This window comes from Tinamus guttatus, unplaced genomic scaffold (assembly GCF_059628265.1).
Source record: "Tinamus guttatus ecotype Peru unplaced genomic scaffold, ASM5962826v1 Tinamus_guttatus_pri_ptg001276l, whole genome shotgun sequence".
NCBI classification, from domain to species: Eukaryota; Metazoa; Chordata; class Aves; order Tinamiformes; family Tinamidae; genus Tinamus; species Tinamus guttatus.
This window is the reverse complement of record NW_028289810.1, coordinates 200-18,148: the sequence shown is the minus strand read 5'-3', so window position 1 is coordinate 18,148 and position 17,949 is coordinate 200. Positions and strand designations below refer to the sequence as shown.

Genomic DNA, 17,949 nt, shown 5'->3' with positions numbered 1-17,949 from the left:
TGCTCCCATCCACGCTCCCATCCATGCGCTCCCATCCACGCGCTCCCATCCATGCGCTCCCATCCATGCGCTCGCATCCATGCTCCCATCCATGCGCTCCCATCCATGCTCCTCCCATCCATGCGCTCGCATCCATGCTCCCATCCATGCGCTCCCATCCACACACTCCCATCCATGCTCCCATCCATGCTCCCATCCATGCGCTCCCATCCATGCTCCTCCCATCCATGCACTCACATCCATGCTCCCATCCATGCTCCCATCCATGCTCCCATCCATGCGCTCCCATCCATGCGCTCCCATCCACGGCTCCCGCGCTCCCGCCCACCTTCATCTCCTCCATCCAGTCCATGAGGTGCCCCAGGTCCCGCAGCATCTTCTGCAGCTCCAGGTGCAGCAGCAGCCGCTGGCGCCGCGAGGCCAGCAGCCTCCGCAGGGCGTCCCAGAGCCGCGTGACGTTGTCGCGCCGCGCCAGCACGCGCCGCACGCCGTGGTAGCCCTCGGCCTCCAGCTCGGCCGCCACGGCGCTCACGGCGCGCACGCGCTCGCCGTACGCCACGATGTCGCTCTCGATGGCCTCGTGCTTGCGCACGGCGGCCTCCACCGCCGACATGTCCTGCCCGAAGTTATCCTGGGATAACGGGGAGCGGGTGAGGAGGACGCGGCGCGCGCGGGGCCGGACGCCGGGGCCCCCCGGCGCGGGGCGCACCTGGGCCACCAGGCGCTGGTTCTCGCTGAGCCAGGTCTCGCGCAGGGCCGCCTTGCGCTCGAAGCGGGCGGCCAGCTGCTCCAGCTTCTCCTGCCGGATGAGCTCGTCCCGCAGCGCCAGCTCCCGCTCGTGCTCCGCCTTCTCCAGCCGCTCCCAGGCCTGCGGGACGGGATGGGGGGAGGCTGCGGCGCGCGGGGCCTCCAAGGGCCTCCGCGCGGCCTCCGGGGCCTCCGCGCGCATTGGTATGGGGAGGACCTATGGGCTTCCATGCAGCCTCCGGGGCCTCCATGTGCACGGGGCCGGGGAGGCCCTAGGGCCTTTCGTGTAGCCTCCAAGGGCCTCCGTGCGCATGGGGCCGGGGAGGCCCTATGGGCTTTCGTGTGGCCTCCGGGGCCTCCGTGCGCACTGGTATGGGGAGGCCCTATGGGCTTTAGTGCAGCCTCCCAGGGCCTCCGTGTGCACTGGGCTAGGGAGGCCCTATGGGCTTCTATGCGGCCTCCAGGGCCTCCGTTTGCACGGGGCCAGGGAGGCCCTATGGGCTTCCATGCGGCCTCTGGGGCCTCCGTGTGCATGAGGCTGGAGAGGCTCTATGGCCTTTCGTGTGGCCTCCAAGGGCCTCCGTGCACACTGGGCTGGAGAGGCCCTATGGGCTTTTGTGCGGCTTCTGGGGCCTCCGTGTGCCCTGGGTCGAGGAGGCCCTATGGGCTTTCGTTTGGCCTCCAAGGGCCTCTGTGTGCACTGGTATGGGGAGGCCCTATGGGCTTCCATGCAGCCTGCGGGGCCTCCATGTGCATGGGGCTGGAGAGGCCCTAGGGCCTTTCGTGTAGCCTCCAAGGGCCTCTGTGTGCATGGGGCCGGGGAGGCCCTATGGGCTTTCATGCGGCTTCTAAGGGCCTCCGTGTGCACTGGGCTGGGGAGGCCCTATGGGCTTTCGTGTGGCCTCCAGGGCCCCCGTGCGCATTGGTATGGGGAAGCCCTATGGGCTTTAGTGCAGCCTCCCAGGGCCTCCGTGTGCACTGGGCTAGGGAGGCCCTATGGGCTTTTGTTTGGCCTCCAAGGGCCTCCGTGTGCCCTGGGCCAGGGAGGCCCTATGGGCTTCTATGCGGCCTCCAGGGCCTCCGTTTGCACGGGGCCAGGGAGGCCCTATGGGCTTCCATGTGGCCTCTGGGGCCTCCGTGGGCATGGGGCTGGAGAGGCTCTATGGCCTTTCGTGTGGCCTCCAAGGGCCTCCGTGCACACTGGGCTGGGGAGGCCCTATGGGCTTCTGTGCGGCCTCTGGGGCCTCCGTGTGCCCTGGGTTGAGGAGGCCCTACGGGCTTTCGTTTGGCCTCCAAGGGCCTCTGTGTGCACTGGTATGGGGAGGCCCTATGGGCTTCTGTGCGGCCTCCGGGGTCTCCGTGTGCATGGGGCTGGGGGACCCTATGGGCCTTCGTGGGGCCTCCCGGGGCCTCCATGTGCACTGGGCCAGGGGGTCCTATGGGCTTTCATGTGGCCTCCAAGGGCCTTTGTGTGCACTGGGCTGGGGGACCCTATGGGCCTTCGTGGGGCCTCCAAAAGCCTCCATGTGCACCGGGACGGGGAGACCCTATGGGCTCCCATGCGGCCTCCGGGGCCTCCGTGCCCTTGGGGCCTCTCCAGGCTTTCATGTGGCCTCCCGGGGCCTCCGTGCCTCCCGGGCCTCCGCCCCGCTCGCGCACCTTGTTGATGTCAGCGCTCAGCCTCCCGTCGCGGGGCACGTAGCCTTTCTGGTTGTTGGCCCGCAGGCGGCTCTGGATGCTGAAGAGCAGCACCTCCAGGTTGCCCTTTTCCATGAACCTGCCGGGAAGAGCGGTGGGACGCGGCGGTGCGGAGGCCGGCGCGGAGGCCGCCGCGGCGGCGTCCCCCGTCCCCGCGGCGCTCACTTGGGCGGCTTCTCCACGGTGCGGTAGGTGTTGAAGGCCTGCAGCTGGCCCTGCACGCCGGCCAGCGAGTTGGCGAGCTCGCGCGCGCTCAGCGCCGCCGCCGTCTCCGCGATCCAGCGCAGCAGCGCGGCCGCCAGCGCCTCGTACTTGGCCACCAGCCGCTCGGCCTCCAGCGCCGCGTCCAGCACCTGCGGCGGGGGGGACAGCTGGCCCCGTGTCCCCTCCGCGTGTCCCTGGGTCCCCTCCATGTGTCCGTCCATCCCCTCCGCGTGTCCCTGGGTCCCCTCTGCATGTCCCTCAGTCTCCTCCATGTGTCCCTGTGTCCCCTCCACGTGTCTCTGGGTCCCCTCCATGTGTCCCTGGGTCCCCTCCGTGTGTCCCAGGGTCCCCTCCGCGTGTCCCTGGGTCCCCTCCATGTGTCCGTCCATCCCCTCCACGTGTCCCTGGGTCCCCTCCATGTGTCCCTGGGTCCCCTCCATGTGTCCATCCATCCCCTCCGTGTGTCCCTGGGTCCCCTCCGCATGTTCCTGGGTCCCCTCCACGTGTCCCTGGGTCTCCTCCACATGTCCATCCATCCCCTCCACGTGTCCCTGGGTTCCCTCCACGTGTCTGTCCATCCCCTCCGCATGTCCCTGGGTCCCCTCCATGTGTCCCTGGGTCCCCTCCATGTGTCCGTCCACCCCCTCCGCGTGTCCCTGGGTCCCCTCCACGTGTCCCTGTGTCCCCTCCGCGTGTCCCTGTGTCCCCTCCGCATGTCCCTGGGTCCCCTCCATGTGTCCCTGGGTCCCCTCCATGTGTCCGTCCACCCCCTCCGCGTGTCCCTGGGTCCCCTCCGCATGTCCCTGGGTCCCCTCCGCGTGTCCCTGGGTCCCCTCCATGTGTCCCTGAGTCCTCTCCATGTGTCCATCCATCCCCTCTGCGTGTCCCTGGGTCCCCTCTGCATGTCCCTGGGTCACCTCTGTGTGTCCCTCAGTCCCCTCTGCATGTCCCTGGGTCCCCTCCGCGTGTCCCTGGGTCCCCTCCATGTGCCCATCCTTTCCTTCAGCCTCCCCTGTGCCCTCTGTGGTGGTTCCGCTTGTCCCTGTGTCCCCTCGCCCTGTCCCTGGGTCCCCTCTGGCCGTCCCCATGTCCCCTCTATGTGTCCTGTCCCCTCCACGTGTCCCATCCCTGTGTCCCCTCCGCCCGTCCCTGTGTCCTCTCCATGTGTCCCATCCCTGTGTCCCCTCCGCCTGCCCCTTTGTTCCCTCCATGTGTCCCATCCCTAAGTCCCCTCCGCCTGTCCCTCTGTCCCCTCCATGTGTCCCATCCCTAAGTCCCCTCCGCCTGTCCCCATGTCCCCTCCATGTGTCCCGTCCTCTCCGTGTGTCCGTCCATCCGTCCTCTGCCTCCCCTGTGCCCTCCTTGGTGGCGCCAACATCTGTCCCTGTGTCCCCTCTGCCTGTCCCTGTGTCCCCTCCATGTGTCCCCTCCATGTGTCCCGTCCCGGTGTCCCCGCGTCACCTTCCCGATGCGCTTCCCCTCCACGGCCAGCGCCTTCATCTTGGAGAAGTAGTGGTAGAAGGTGGCCACGTAGGTGATGATGGACTTCTCATCGGGCTGCTCCACGTTGACGTCTGCGCGGGGAGGTGGCACCGGGTGTCACCCGGCCGCGGGGACACCCCCCCCAATGCCACCAAGTGCCACCGTCACCTTCGGGGTCGAGCAGCTTGGTGAGGCCCAGCTCGCGCTCGGCCACGGTGAAGGCGTTCTGCAGGTTGTAGTGCGCGTTGCAGCGCTGCAGGGCCTCCATGTCCACCAGGTCGGGGCTGCGGGGACACGGGGACGTCACCGGGACGTCACCGTGTCGCCGGGCTGTCACCGCGTCACCGGGATGTCCCCGCATCGCTGGGGTGTCACCACGTCACCGGGGTGTCAACACGAGCAACGCGCGCCGGGATCACCCCGCATCTCCGGGATGTCACCGTGTCGCCAGGGTGTCACTGTGTCGCTAGGGTGTCAACGTGAGCCGGGGTGTCAATGCGCACCGGGGTGTCAACGCGCGCCAGGATGACCCCCCATCTCTGGGACGTCACCGCGTTGTCGGGGTGTCACCGCGTCACCGGGGTGTCAACGCGAGCCAGGGTGTCAATGCGCACCAGGGTGTCCCATGTGCTGGGATGATCCCGCATCTCCGGGACGTCACCGCGTCGCTGGGGTGTCACCGTGTCGCCAGGGTGTCAACACACACCAGAGTGTCACCGTGTCGCCAGGGTGTCCCCGCATGCTGGGGTGTCCCCACGTCACCAGGGTGTCACCATGTCCCCGGGGTGTCCCCACGCGCCAGGATGTCCCCGTGTCCCTGCGGTGTCCCCACGCGATGGGGTGTCACTATGCCGCTGGGGTGTCCCTGTGTCGCCGGGGTGTCCCCGTGTCGACAGGATGTCCCCGTGCGTCAGGGTGTCACCGTGTCCCTGCGGTGTCCCCGCTCACCGGTGCTTGTGGATGATGGCGTTGAAGGCCAGCCCGTCGCGCCAGCTCGTTGTGAAGTTGTGCACGTTGACACTCTGGTAGCTACAGGCGGTGGCAGTGCGGGTTGTCACCGCTGTCCCCAAGCCCGTGGTGTCCCCACGGTGTCCCCAACCCCGAGGTGTCACCAGTGTCCCCAGCCCCACAATGTCCCCAGCCCTGTGGTGTCCCTGCTGTCCCCATGGTGTCCCCACGGTGTCCACAGCCCCACAGTGTCCTCGGTGTCCCCATGGTCCCTGTGGTGTCCCCAGCCCCGCGGTGTCCTCACAGTGTCCCCAGCCTCGTGGTGTCCTCAGTGTTCCCATGGCCCCTGTGGTGTCCCTGCAGTGTCCCCACAGTGTCCTCACGGTGTCCCCAGCCCCATGGTGTCCTCAGTGTCCCCATGGTCCCTATGGTGTCCCCAGCCTCGCGGTGTCCCCACTGTCCCCATGGTCCCTGTGGTGTCCCCGCAGTGTCCCCACAGTGTCCTCACGGTGTCCCCAGCCCCACGGTGTCCTCAGTGTCCCCATGGTCCCTATGGTGTCCCCAGCCTCGCGGTGTCCCCACTGTCCCCATGGTCCCTGTGGTGTCCCCGCAGTGTCCCCACAGTGTCCTCACGGTGTCCCAGCCCCACAGTGTCCTCGGTGTCCCCATGGTCCCTGTGGTGTCCCCAGCCCCGTGCTGTCCCTGTGTCCCCGTGTCCCCATGTCCCTTCTGTCCCCTCTGTCCCCACTGTCCCCGTGTCCCCGTGTCCCCCTGCTGTCCCCGTGGTCCCCACATCCCCCCGCTGTCCCCATGTCCCCGTGTCCCCGCGCTCACCCGGCCGTCTTCATCTGGCACCAGAGCAGCAGCGCGTCCTTGGCCGACTTCTTCTCCCTGTTGTCCTCCGTCTCCACGCTGATGTCCTGGATCTGGGAAGCGCCAGCGGGACCGGCCACCGCTTAGGGGGGCTGGGACCCCATGGAGGAGACAGGGACCCCATGGGGGGGGGGCGGGACCCCATAGAGGGGACAGGGACCCCATAGAGGGAACAGGGATCCTGGGAGGGGGACAGGGGCCCCATGGCGGGGGACAGGGACCCCATGGGGGGGACAGCGATCCTGGGAGGGCAGGGACCCCATGGAGGGGACAGGGACCCCATAAAGGGGACAGGGACCCCATGGAGGGGACGGGGACCCCATGAGGGGACAGGGATCCCGGGGGGGTAGGGACCCCATGGGGGGGGACAGGGACCCCATGGGGGGGACAGGGACCCCCCAAATGGGCACAGGGACCCCCTGAATGGTACAAGGACCCCCCAATGGGCACAAGGACCCGCCAGTGAGCACCGGCATTCCCCAATGGGCACAAGGACCCCCCCAACGGGCACAGGGATCCCCCAATGGGCACAGGGACCCCCCCAATGGGCTCCGGGACCCCCCAGTGGGCACCGGCATCCCCCAACGGGCACAGGGACCCCCCAACGGGCACAGGGACTCCCCAATGGGCTCCGGGACCCTCCAATGGGCACTGGGACCCCCCAACGGGCACAGGGACGCCCCAGATAGAAGTAGGACCCCCCGAACAGCACAGGGACCCCCTATTGGGCTCTGTGACCCCCGGATGGGCACCGGGACCCCCCGACGGGCAGAGGAACCCCTCAACGGGCACAGGGACCCCCTATTGGGCTCCAGGACCCCCCGATGGCCACCAGGACCCCCCATATGGAACTGGGACCCCCCAGATGGCACAAGGACCCCTCAACGGGCACAGGGACCCCCCACATGGAACCGGGATCCCCCAAATGGCACAAGGACCCCCCAACAGGCACAGGGACCCCCCAGATGGAACTGGGACCCCCAAAATGGCAGAAAGACCCCCCGGTGGGCACAGGGACCCCCTGATGGGCATCGGAACCCCCTGATGGGCACTGGGACCCCCCAGATGGAACTAGGACCCCCCAAATGGCACAAGGACCCCCCAACAGGCACAGGGACCCCCTATTGGGCTCCGGGACCCCCCGATGGGCACCAGGACCCCCCACATGGAACTGGGCCCCCCCGGATGGCACAGGGACCCCTATTGGGCTCTGGGACCCCCCGATGGACACCGGGAACCCCCAATGACCACAGGGACCCGTCAACAGGCACAGGGACCCCCTGTTGGGCTCCGGGACCCCCCGATGGGCACAGGGACCCCCGGACGGGTACAGGGACCCCCCAGATGGAACTGGGAGCCCCCAGATGGCACAAGGACCCCGCAACCAGCACAAGGACCCCCCCCAGATGGAACTGGGACCCCCCAAACAGCACAGGGACCCCCTATTGTGCTCTGGGACCCCCCGATGGGCACCGGGACCCCCCGATGGGCACAGGGACCCCCCAGATGGAACCAGGCCCCCCCGGATGGCACAAGGACCCCCCAAATGGCACAAGGACCCCCCAACAGGCACAGGGATCCCCTATTGGGCTGTGGGACCCCCTGATGGGCACAGAGACCCCCCAGATGGAACTGGGACCCCCGAAATGGCAGAAAGACCCCCCGGCGGGCACAGGGACCCCCTATTGGGCTCCAGGACCCCTTGATGGCCACCGGGACCCCCAGATGGAACCGGGGCCCCCCACATGGCAAAAGGACCCCCCGGCGGGCACAGGGACCCCCCAATGGGCACTGGGACCCCCCAGATGGAACTAGGACCCCCCAAATGGCACAAGGACCCCCCAACAGGCACAGGGACCCCCTGTTGGGCTCCAGGACCCCCTGATGGCCACCAGGACCCCCCACATGGAACTGGGCCCCCCCGGATGGCACAGGGACCCCTATTGGGCTCTGGGACCCCCCGATGGACACCGGGAACCCCCAATGACCACAGGGACCCGTCAACAGGCACAGGGACCCCCTGTTGGGCTCCGGGACCCCCCGATGGGCACAGGGACCCCCCGACGGGCACAGGGACCCCCCCAGATGGCACAAGGACCCCCCAATGGGCACAAGAACCCCCCCAGATGGAACTGGGACCCCCCGAACAGCACAGGGACCCCCTATTGTGCTCTGGGACCCCCTATTGGGTTCCGGGACCCCCCAACAGGCACAAGGACCCCCCAGATGGCACAAGGACCCCCCAACGGGCACAAGGACCCCCCGAACAGCACAGGGACCCCCTATTGTGCTCTGGGACCCCCCGATGGGCACAGGGACCCCCTGTTGGGCTCCGGGACCCCTCGATGGCCACCAGGACCCCCACATGGAACCGGGTCCCCCCGCATGGCACAAGGAGCCGCGGGGGCACCTGGAAGCGCAGGATGATGGTCCAGACCAGGCCCAGCGTGAGGCGGTGGTTGCCGTCCACGATGTCGTGCGAGCCGACGTTCTCCAGGTGCACGCGCTGCTCCTTGAGGAACTGCAGCGCCTTGTCCACGTTCTCCAGGCAGTGGATCCGCATGCGGCCCTTGGTGGGCTTGGGCTGCAGAGGGGCACGGCTGTCCTGTCCCGTGCCGTCCCGTGCAGTCCCATGCCGTCCCGTGCTGTCCCATGCCGTCCCATGCCATCCTGTCCCATCCCGTGCCATCCCATTCCATCCCACTCCATCCTGTGCCATCCCATTCCGTCCCATCCCGTGCCGTCCCGTGCTGTCCCATGCCATCCTGTGCCATCCCACCCCATTCCACTCCGTCCCGTGCCATCCCGTGCCGTCCTGTACTGTCCCGTGCCATCCCATCCCATCCTGTCCCGTCCCGTCCCATCCTGTGCCGTTCTGCCCCATCACGTCCCATCCTGTGCCATCCCGTGCCATCCCGTCCCATCCCATGCCATCCCGTGCTGTCCCGTGCCATCCCATGCCATCCCGTGCCATCCCGTGCCATCCTGGTGCCCGGACATGGGACCCTTGTCCCATCCCATCCCATCCCGTGCCATCCCAGCGCCCGGACGCGGGACCCTCGTCCCATCCCTTGTCATCCTGTCCCAACCTGTGCTGTCCCGTCCCATCCCGTGCCATCCGTGCCATCCCAGCACCTGGACACAGGGCCCTCGTCCCATCCCGTCCCATCCCATGCCATTCTGTGCTGTCCCATGCCATCCTGGTGCCCGGACATGGGGTCCTCATCCCATCCCGTGCCATCCCGTGCCATCCTGGCACCCGGACACGGAGCCCTCGTCCCATCCCATCCCATCCTGTGCCATCCCGTGCCATCCCATTCCATCCTGACGCCCGGACATGGGGCCCTCGTCCCATCCCATGTCATCCCGTGCCATCCCATCCCATCCCGTGCAGTCCCAGTATCCGGATCCCAGAGCCCTCGTCCCATTCTGCCTCTTCCGGCCCATCCCATCTCAATGCCTGGACACCGGGGCCCTTCTCCTGCCCCATCCCGACTCCCGGACGCTGGGGCCCTTTTCCCGCCCCATCCCAGTTCCCGGTTCCCGGTTCCCTTTTCCCGCCCCATCCCGGTTCCCGGTTCCCGGTTCCCTCTTCCCGCCCCATCCCGGTTCCCGGTTCCCTTCTCCCGCCCCATCCCGGTTCCCGGTTCCCAGCTCCCTTTTCCCGCCCCATCCCGGTTCCCGGTTCCCTTCTCCCGCCTCATCCCGGTTCCCTTTTCCCGCCCCATCCCGGTTCCCGGCTCCCTTTCCCTTTTCCCGCCCCATCCCGGTTCCCAGTTCCCTTTTCCCGCCCCATCCCGGTTCCCGGTTCCCTTCTCCCTCCCCATCCCAGTTCCCGGTTCCCTTTTCCCGCTCCATCCCGGTTCCCGGTTCCCTTTCCCCCCCCCCCCATCCCGGTTCCCGGTTCCCGGTTCCCTCTCCCGCCCCATCCCGGTTCCCGTTCCCGTTCCCGCCCCATCCCGGTTCCCGTCCCCGTTCCCGCTCCCGCCCCATCCCGGTTCCCGGTTCCCGTTCCCGTTCCCGCCCCATCCCGGTTCCCGTCCCCGTTCCCGCTCCCGCCCCATCCCGGTTCCCGTTCCCGTTCCCGTTCCCGCTCCCGCTCACCAGCTGCTCTCCCGAGAGCACCTCGAGCAGCCGCAGCAGCAGGCGCCCGTCGCGCAGGTCCCCGTAGAGGTCCCCGACGCGCGCGGTGGCCCGGGCCAGGTGCGAGTTCACCCACTTGGTGAAGGTTTTCTTCTGCACGGCCTCGCGCTCGTCTGCGGGACGCAGCCCTCAGCGCCCGGGAACACCCGGAGACCCCCCGGAGCGCCCGGGAATCCCCGGAGACCCCCCGGAGACCCCCTGGAGACCCCCTGGAACGGCTGGAGACCCCCTGGAGTGCCCGGGAACCCCCGGAGACCCCTGGAATGGCTGGAGACCCCCTGGAGTGCCCGGGAACACCTGGAGACCCCCCGGAACGGCTGGAGACCCCCCCGGAGCACCCAGAGCGCCCGGAGACCCCCCGGAGCGCCCGGGAACCCCTGGAGATCCCCTCAAATGGCTGGAGACCCCCCGGAGCTCCCAGGAATCCCCGGAGACTCCCCAGAGCACCCGGGAATCCCCAGAGACCCTCCGGAGCACCTGGGAACCCCTGGAGATCCCTTGGAATGGCTGGAGACCCCCCGGAGCTCCCAGGAACCCCCGGAGACCCCCCGGAGCGCCCGGGAACCCCCGGAGAGCTCCCGGAACGGCTGGAGACCCCCCGGAGCTCCCAGGAATCCCCAGAGACCCTCCGGAGCACCTGGGAACCCCTGGAGATCCCCTGGAATGGCTGGAGACCCCCTGGAGTGCCCGGGAACCCCCAGAAACACCCTGGAATGGCTGGAGACCCCCCAGAGCTCCCAGGAATCCCCAGAGACCCCCTGGAGCGCCCAGGAACCCCCGGAGACCCCCCGGAATGGCTGGAGACCCCCCAGAAGGGCTGGAGACCCCCCGGAGCACCCGGAGACCCCTGGAACCCCCAGAGACCCTCCAGAGCTCCTGGGAACCCCTGGAGATCCCCTGGAATGGCTGGAGACCCCCGGAACGGCTGGAGACTCCCTGGAGCTCCCAGGAATCCGCGGAGACTCCCTGGAGTGCCCGAGAACCCCCAGAGACCCCTGGAACGGCTGGAGACCCCCCCGGAGTGCCCAGGAACCCCCAGAGACCCCACGGGAACCCCTGGAGATCCCCTGGAATGGCTGGAGACCCCCTGGAGTGCCCGGGAACCCCTGGAGATCCCAGGAATCCCTGGAGACCCCCCAGAGCGCCCGGGAACCCCCGGAGACCCCCTGGAATGGCTGGAAACCCCCTGGAGCACCCAGAGTGCCCGGGAATCCCTGTAGACCCCCAGGAGACGTCCAGAGCACCCGGAACAGCCGCAGACCCCCAGGAACCCCTTGGGACCCCCCCGGAGCGCCCAGGAATCCCCAGAGACCCCCCGGAGCTCCTGGAGAGCTCCAGGAACCCCTGGAGACACCAGAGACTTCTCAAATATCCCCAAGACTCCTGAGATGCCCAGGAACCCCTGGAGGGGCCCAGGCGTCCGGGTGGGGGGTTCTATGGGGCGGAGGGGCCCAGGCGTCCGGGCGGGGCGCCGTGGGCGGGGGCGGGGCTGGGTGTGCCGGTTTCGGGGTACGGGGGGGGGGCGGTTTCGGGGAGGGGGGGGCAGGGAGAGCTGTGGGAACCGGGAGGGACCTATAGGGGCCTGGGGACCCCATAGAGCCCTATAGGGCCGGGGGGACCCTATAGGGACCCCTCGGGAGTGGGGGGGTCCTGGGGACCCTATAGGGCCTGGAGCTGCCGTGGGGGGGGGGACCGGCAGGGCCCCATAGGGAACCGGCTGGGGAGGGGATCCCTGTTCCGGGGGGGATTCCGACCCCATTCCAGGCGGATCCCGACCCCATTCCCGGCAGATCCCGCCCCCTTTCCGGGGGGTATCCCATGCACGTTCCAGAGTGGAATGCCCATTCCCGGCGGATCTGGACCCCCTTCCAGAGAGGGATCCCGACCCCATTCCCAGCAGATCCCATCCCCATTCCTGGCAGATCCCGCCCCCTTTCCAGGGGGTATCCCATCCAGTTCCAGAGTGGGATCCCGCCCCCATTCCCTGCGGATCCCGCTGCCATTCCAGCGGGGGATCCCATCCCCATTCCTGGTGGATCCGGCTCCCATTCCAGAGGGGGATCCCACTCCTATTCCAGGCAGCTCCCGACCCCATTCCTGGCGGATCCCATCCCCATTCCTGGCAAATCTCGCTCCCATTCCCGGCAGCTCCCACTCCCATTCCAGAGGGGGATCCTGCCCCCACTCCCGGCGGATCCCATCCCCATTCCCGGCGGCTCCCGCTCCCATTCCCAAGGTGGATCCCGCCCCCATTCCCAGCGGATCCCATCCCCATTCCCAGCAGACCCCATCCCCATTCCCAGCGGCTCCCACTCCATTTCAGAGGGGGATCCCATCCCCATTCCTGGCGGATCCCATCCCTGTTCCTGGCAGCTCCCGCTCCCATTCCCGAGGTGGATCCCACCCCCATTCCCGGCGGATCCCATCCGCATTCCCGGCGGCTCCCGTTCCCATTCCCGAGGTGGATCCCGCCCCCATTCCCAGCGGATCCCCTCACCTTGCAGCTCCTTGAACCGGCCCTCCAGGACGTCCCCGGGGGGGTCCGGGGGGGGCCGGGACATGGCCGGGATGGGGACAGGGACCCGGAGGGGGGACAGGGACCCGGGATGGGGACAGGGACGCGGGGGGGGGACAGGGACCCGGGGGGGGGGACAGGGACGCGGTGGCAGCCGGGGGGACCCGGCGGCTCCGGCGGCTCCGGCGGGAGAGGGAGGCGCCGGGAATGAACGTGGGAACAGGTCGGGCCGCCCCGCGCGGGCTGCGTGTCCCGGCGTGTCCCGGCGTGTCCCGCGTGTGCGTGGGGCTGCAGCGGCCGCGTGCACACGCGTGTGGTGTGTGCGCATGTGTGCAGTGTGTGCACGCTTGTTTATGTGTGTGCGTGCGTGTGCACACGTGTATAGAAGCATGTACATACGTGCGCGTGTGTGCACACATGCATGCACATGTATGTCGCGTGTACACGCTTGTTTATGTGTATATGTGCGTGTGCATGCATGTGCATGTGTTTACAGAAACATACACACATGTACATGTGTGTTTATATGGGCATGCACACGCATGTCACGTGTGCACGCTTTTTTATGTGTATATGTGTGTGCATGCGTGTGCACATGCGTACAAAAATATGTACACACGTGAAAGTGTGTTTATACATACATGCACATGCATCGCGTGTGCATGCTTTTCTATGTGTGTATGTGCATGTGTGTACACATATACACACGTGAAGGTGTGTTTATACATGCATGCACATGCGTGACGCATGTGCACACTTGTTTATGTGTGTATGTGGGTGTGCATGCGTGTGCACGTGTGTACAGAAACATATACACATGTGAACATGTGTTTATACATGCATTCACATGCGTGTCACGTGTGTGCACGCTTGTTCATGCGTGTACGTGCGTGTATACGTGTGTACCCATACACACACATGCGCGTGTGCTTATACATGCATGCACACATGTGTGACGTGCACACGCACATCGTGTGTGCACGGTTGTTTATGTGTCTATGTGCGTGTACATGCGTGTGCACGTGTGTATAGAAGCATGTACATACGTGCGCGTGTGTGCATACATGCACGTACATGTATGTCTTGCGTGCACACTTTTTTATGTGTATGTGTGTACATGCATGTGTGTGTGTACACAGGCATATACACATGTGCATATGTGCTTACACATGCATGCACACGTGTCGCGTGTGCACGCTTATTTATGTGTGTATGTGTGTGTACATGTGTGTGCATGTGTGTATAGAAGCATATACATACGTGCGCTTGTGTGCATACATGCATGCACACGCATGTCGCGTGTGCACGCTTTTCTATGTATGTGCGTGTGCACGCTTGTTTATGTGTGTATATGCATGTACATCCATGTGCATGTGTGTACAGAAACATATACACACGTGAACGTGTTTATACATGCATGCACATGCGTGTCGCATGTGCACACTTGTTTATGTGTGTACGTGCGTGTGTACGCGTGTACAGAACCATATACACCCGTGTATGTGTGCTTACACGTGCATGCACACGTGTGTCACATCTGCACATGCGTGTAGTGTGTGCATGCTTGTTTATGTGTGTATGTTCATGTGCATGTGTGTGCACGTGTGTGTAAAAGCATATACATACGTGCGCGTGTGTACATACATGCATGCACACCCGTGTCACCTGTGCACGCTTGTTTATGTGTATATGTGTGTGTACATGCGTGTGTATGTGTGTACAGAGGTATATGCACACGTGTGTGCTTATACATGCCTGCACACGTGTGTTACGTGTGCACATGCGTGTAGTGTGTGCACGCTTGTTTATTTGTGTACGTGTGTGTACATGTGTGTGCATGTGTGTATAGAAGCATGTACACACATGAACGTGTGTTTATACATGCATGCACATGCGTGTCACGTGTGCACGCTTGTTTATGTGTGTACGTGCGTGTGTGCGCGTGTACAGACACATATACACATGTGCATGTCCGCTTATACGGGCATGCACACACGTCGCGTGTGCACGCTTGCTTATGTGCGTATGTGCGTGTGTGTGCATGTGCGCAAAACCATATACACATGTGCAAGTGTGCTTACACATACATGCACATGCATGTCGCGTGTGCACGCTTGTTTATGTGTGTATGTGCGTGTACGGGCGTGTGTATGTGCGTACAGAAGCATATACACGTGTGTGTGCTTGTACGTGCATGCACACATGTCGTGTGTGCACGCTTGTTCATGTGTGTATGTGTGAACACATGCATGTGTATGTGTGTACAGAATCATTTACAGATGTGCATGTGTGCTTATGCATGTCACATGTGCACACTTATTTACGTGTGTATGTGCCTGTGCATGCGTGTGTACATGCATACAGAAGCATATATGCATATATATGTGTGGTTATACATGCACACGCATCGCGTGTGCACGCTTCTTTATGTGTGTGTGCGTGTGCACGTGTGCACACATATACACACGTGCATGTGTGCTTATACATGCATGCACACACGTGTAGCATGTGCACGTTCTTTTATGTGTGTATATGTGTGTACCTACGTGTGCACGTGCTTATAAAAGCACGTGCATATGTGCGCATGTCTGCGTACACATATGTAAACATATATCACGTGTGAACACTTGTTTATGTGTGTATATGCGTGTGCATGCGTGTGCACATGTGTATACAAGTATATACACATGTGTATATGTGTTTATACATGCATGCACACGCATGTTGTGTGTGCATGCTTGTTTATTTGTGTTTGTGCATGTGCATGCGTGTGTGTGTACAAAAACATACACATGTGCATCTGTGTGTACACATGCACGGACACACGTGTCCTGTGTGCGCGCTTTTTTATGTGTGTATGTGCGTGTGTACGTGTGTACAGAAGCATATACACACATGCATGTGTGCTTATACATGCATGCACATGCGTGTCGCGTGTGCACGCTTGTTTATGTGTGTATGTGCGTGTATGTGCGTGTGTACGTATGTACAGAAACATATACACATGTGCATGTGTGCTTACACATGCATACATGCATGTTATGTGTGCACGCTTGTTTATGTGTGTGCGTGTGTACGTGTGTACAGAAGCATATACACACATGCATGTGTGCTTATACATGCATGCACACGCGTGTCGTGTGTGCATGCTTGTTTATGTGTGTATGTGTGTGTACATGTGTGTGTATGTGTGTGCAGAAGCATATACACACGTGTATGTGTGCTTACACATGCACGCACACGTGTGTCATGTGTTCCCGCTTATGTGCGTGTGCATGCGTGCACACATGTGTATAGAAGCATATGCATATATGCATGTGTGCTTATACACGCATGCACACGTATGTCGCGTGTGTACACTTGCTTACACGTGTGTATGTGTACACATGCGCGTGCACACGTGTATAGAAGCAAATGTATATGTGTGTATACGCGCATGCACACGTATGTTGCGTGTGTACACCTGTTTATGTGCATATGTGTGTGCACACGCGTGTGCGTGTGTGTTCCTGCACACGCGTGTCTGCCGCACACAGGCACCCCGGGGAGGGCTGTGCCATGACGTCCGTGTGTCCCCATCGTGTCCCCAAGGGGGGAGGTGACACGTGGGGGGTGGCAGTGTCCCCACCCTGTCCCCAAGGGGGAGAGGTGACACGTGCGGGGGGGGGGGCTGTCCCCACCATGTCCCCATTGTGGGAGGTGACACATGTGGGGGGGACGGTGTCCCCATCGTGTCCCCAAGGAGGGAGGTGACACATGTGGGGGGGGCAGTGTCCCCACCATGTCCCCATTGTGGGAGGTGACACATGTGGGGGGGTGGTGTCCCCATCGTGTCCCCATTGTGGGAGGTGACACATGTGGGGGGGGGCGGTGTCCCCACCGTGTCCCCATTGTGGGAGGTGACACGTGCGGGGGGGGGGGGGGCTGTCCCCACCCTGTCCCCAAGGGGGGAGGTGACACATGTGGGGAGGGGCAGTGTCCCCATCGTGTCCCCAAAGTGGGGGACGGACACGACGTCCGTCTGTCTCCACAGTGTCCCCAAGGGGGAGAGGTGACACGTGGGGGGGGGGTGGCCCCACTGTGTCCCCAAGCGGGAGTAGATGGGGGGGACCCAACATCTGTCAGTCCGTCCCCAGCATGTCCCCAAGGGAGGGGACAGGGACACGACGTCCATCTGTCCGTCCCCACCGTGTCCCCAAGTGGGAGTGGATGGGGGGGACACACAACATCTGTCAGTCTGTCCCCACTATGTCCCCAAGGTGGGGGACGGGGACATGACATCCGTCTGTCCCCACTGTGTCCCCAAGAGGGAGTGGACGGCAGAGTGGGGACAAGATGTCCATGTGTGTGTCCCCACCGTGTCCCCAAGGCAGGGGATGGGGACACAACGTCCATCTGTCCGTCCCCACTGTGTCCCCAAGCGGGAGTGGATGGCGGAGGGGGGACACGACGTCCGTGTGTGCGTCCCCAACGTGTCCCCAAGGAGGGGGAGGGACATGACGTCCACCTGTCCGTCCCCACCGTGTCCCCGTGTCCCCACCGTGTCTCCAAGGGGGGAGAGACGCCTGTCTGTCCGTCCTCACCGTGTCCCCAAACAGGCGGAGGGGGGCACGGCGTCCGCCTGTGCATCCCAACCGTGTCCCCAATGTGTCCCCAGGCGGGGGGGGATACAACGTCCGCCTGTCTGCCCTCCCCGTGTCCCCAGTGTCCCCAGTGTCCCCGTACCGGCGAGCGCCTTGATGCGGGAGCGCTCGAACAGGCGCGCGGGGCTGTCCTCGTTGTCATCGCCGTCACCCGGCGCACCGCCGGCCCAGCGGCTGTTCACGCCGTTGTACTGCTCCCGGATGTCCCGGCTGTCGTAGTCCGTGGGGGACAACATGGTGCCACCTGCGGGGGACAACAACCCCCCCCGCCGCGATGTCACCGCGATGTCACCGCGATGTCACCCGCGGGCGGCCGGGCGCCCCCCCCTTCCCGCTCCGCATGGCGCAGCCCGGGAATGCTGCAAGGAAGGGGGGGGGGAGGAGGCCGCAACCCCCCCCTCTGCCGCAGGGGGCCCAGGCGTCCGGGATACCCCCCCCAACAAGGGGCCCAGGCGTCCGGGGATGGTCCTGAGGGATCCGGGTGTCCAGGGACAACCTGGGGGGGATCCCAGATATCCAGGGATATCCTGCCCCCCACTTCCAAGGGGATCCAGGCATCCAGGGACAACCTTGTGGGGGGATCCCAGATATCCAGGGATATCCTGTCCCCCACTTCCAAGGGGATCCAGGTGTCTAGGGACAACCTGGGGGGGGATCCCGGATATCCAGGGATATCCTGCCCCCCCCGGCCCCTTC

At 64.5% G+C, this 17,949-nt stretch overlaps 1 protein-coding gene across 1 annotated transcript in view; it reads right to left on the bottom strand.

The window, feature by feature from the left end:
- Positions 1-17,489, bottom strand: part of LOC148590533 (spectrin beta chain, non-erythrocytic 2-like) — a 53,310-nt gene extending 35,821 nt beyond the window's left edge. Inside the window, exons 1-11 of the mRNA XM_088538949.1 lie at positions 17,336-17,489; positions 10,057-10,208; positions 8,363-8,536; positions 5,914-6,005; positions 5,080-5,160; positions 4,300-4,415; positions 4,111-4,223; positions 2,611-2,798; positions 2,407-2,524; positions 710-868; positions 329-631 (exon numbers count right to left, since the gene is read on the bottom strand). Of these exons, the coding sequence (XP_088395075.1) occupies positions 329-631; positions 710-868; positions 2,407-2,524; positions 2,611-2,798; positions 4,111-4,223; positions 4,300-4,415; positions 5,080-5,160; positions 5,914-6,005; positions 8,363-8,536; positions 10,057-10,208; positions 17,336-17,489 (1,650 nt within the window). The remainder of the gene's footprint in view (positions 1-328; positions 632-709; positions 869-2,406; positions 2,525-2,610; positions 2,799-4,110; positions 4,224-4,299; positions 4,416-5,079; positions 5,161-5,913; positions 6,006-8,362; positions 8,537-10,056; positions 10,209-17,335) is intronic.
- Positions 17,490-17,949: the final 460 nt, after the last annotated feature.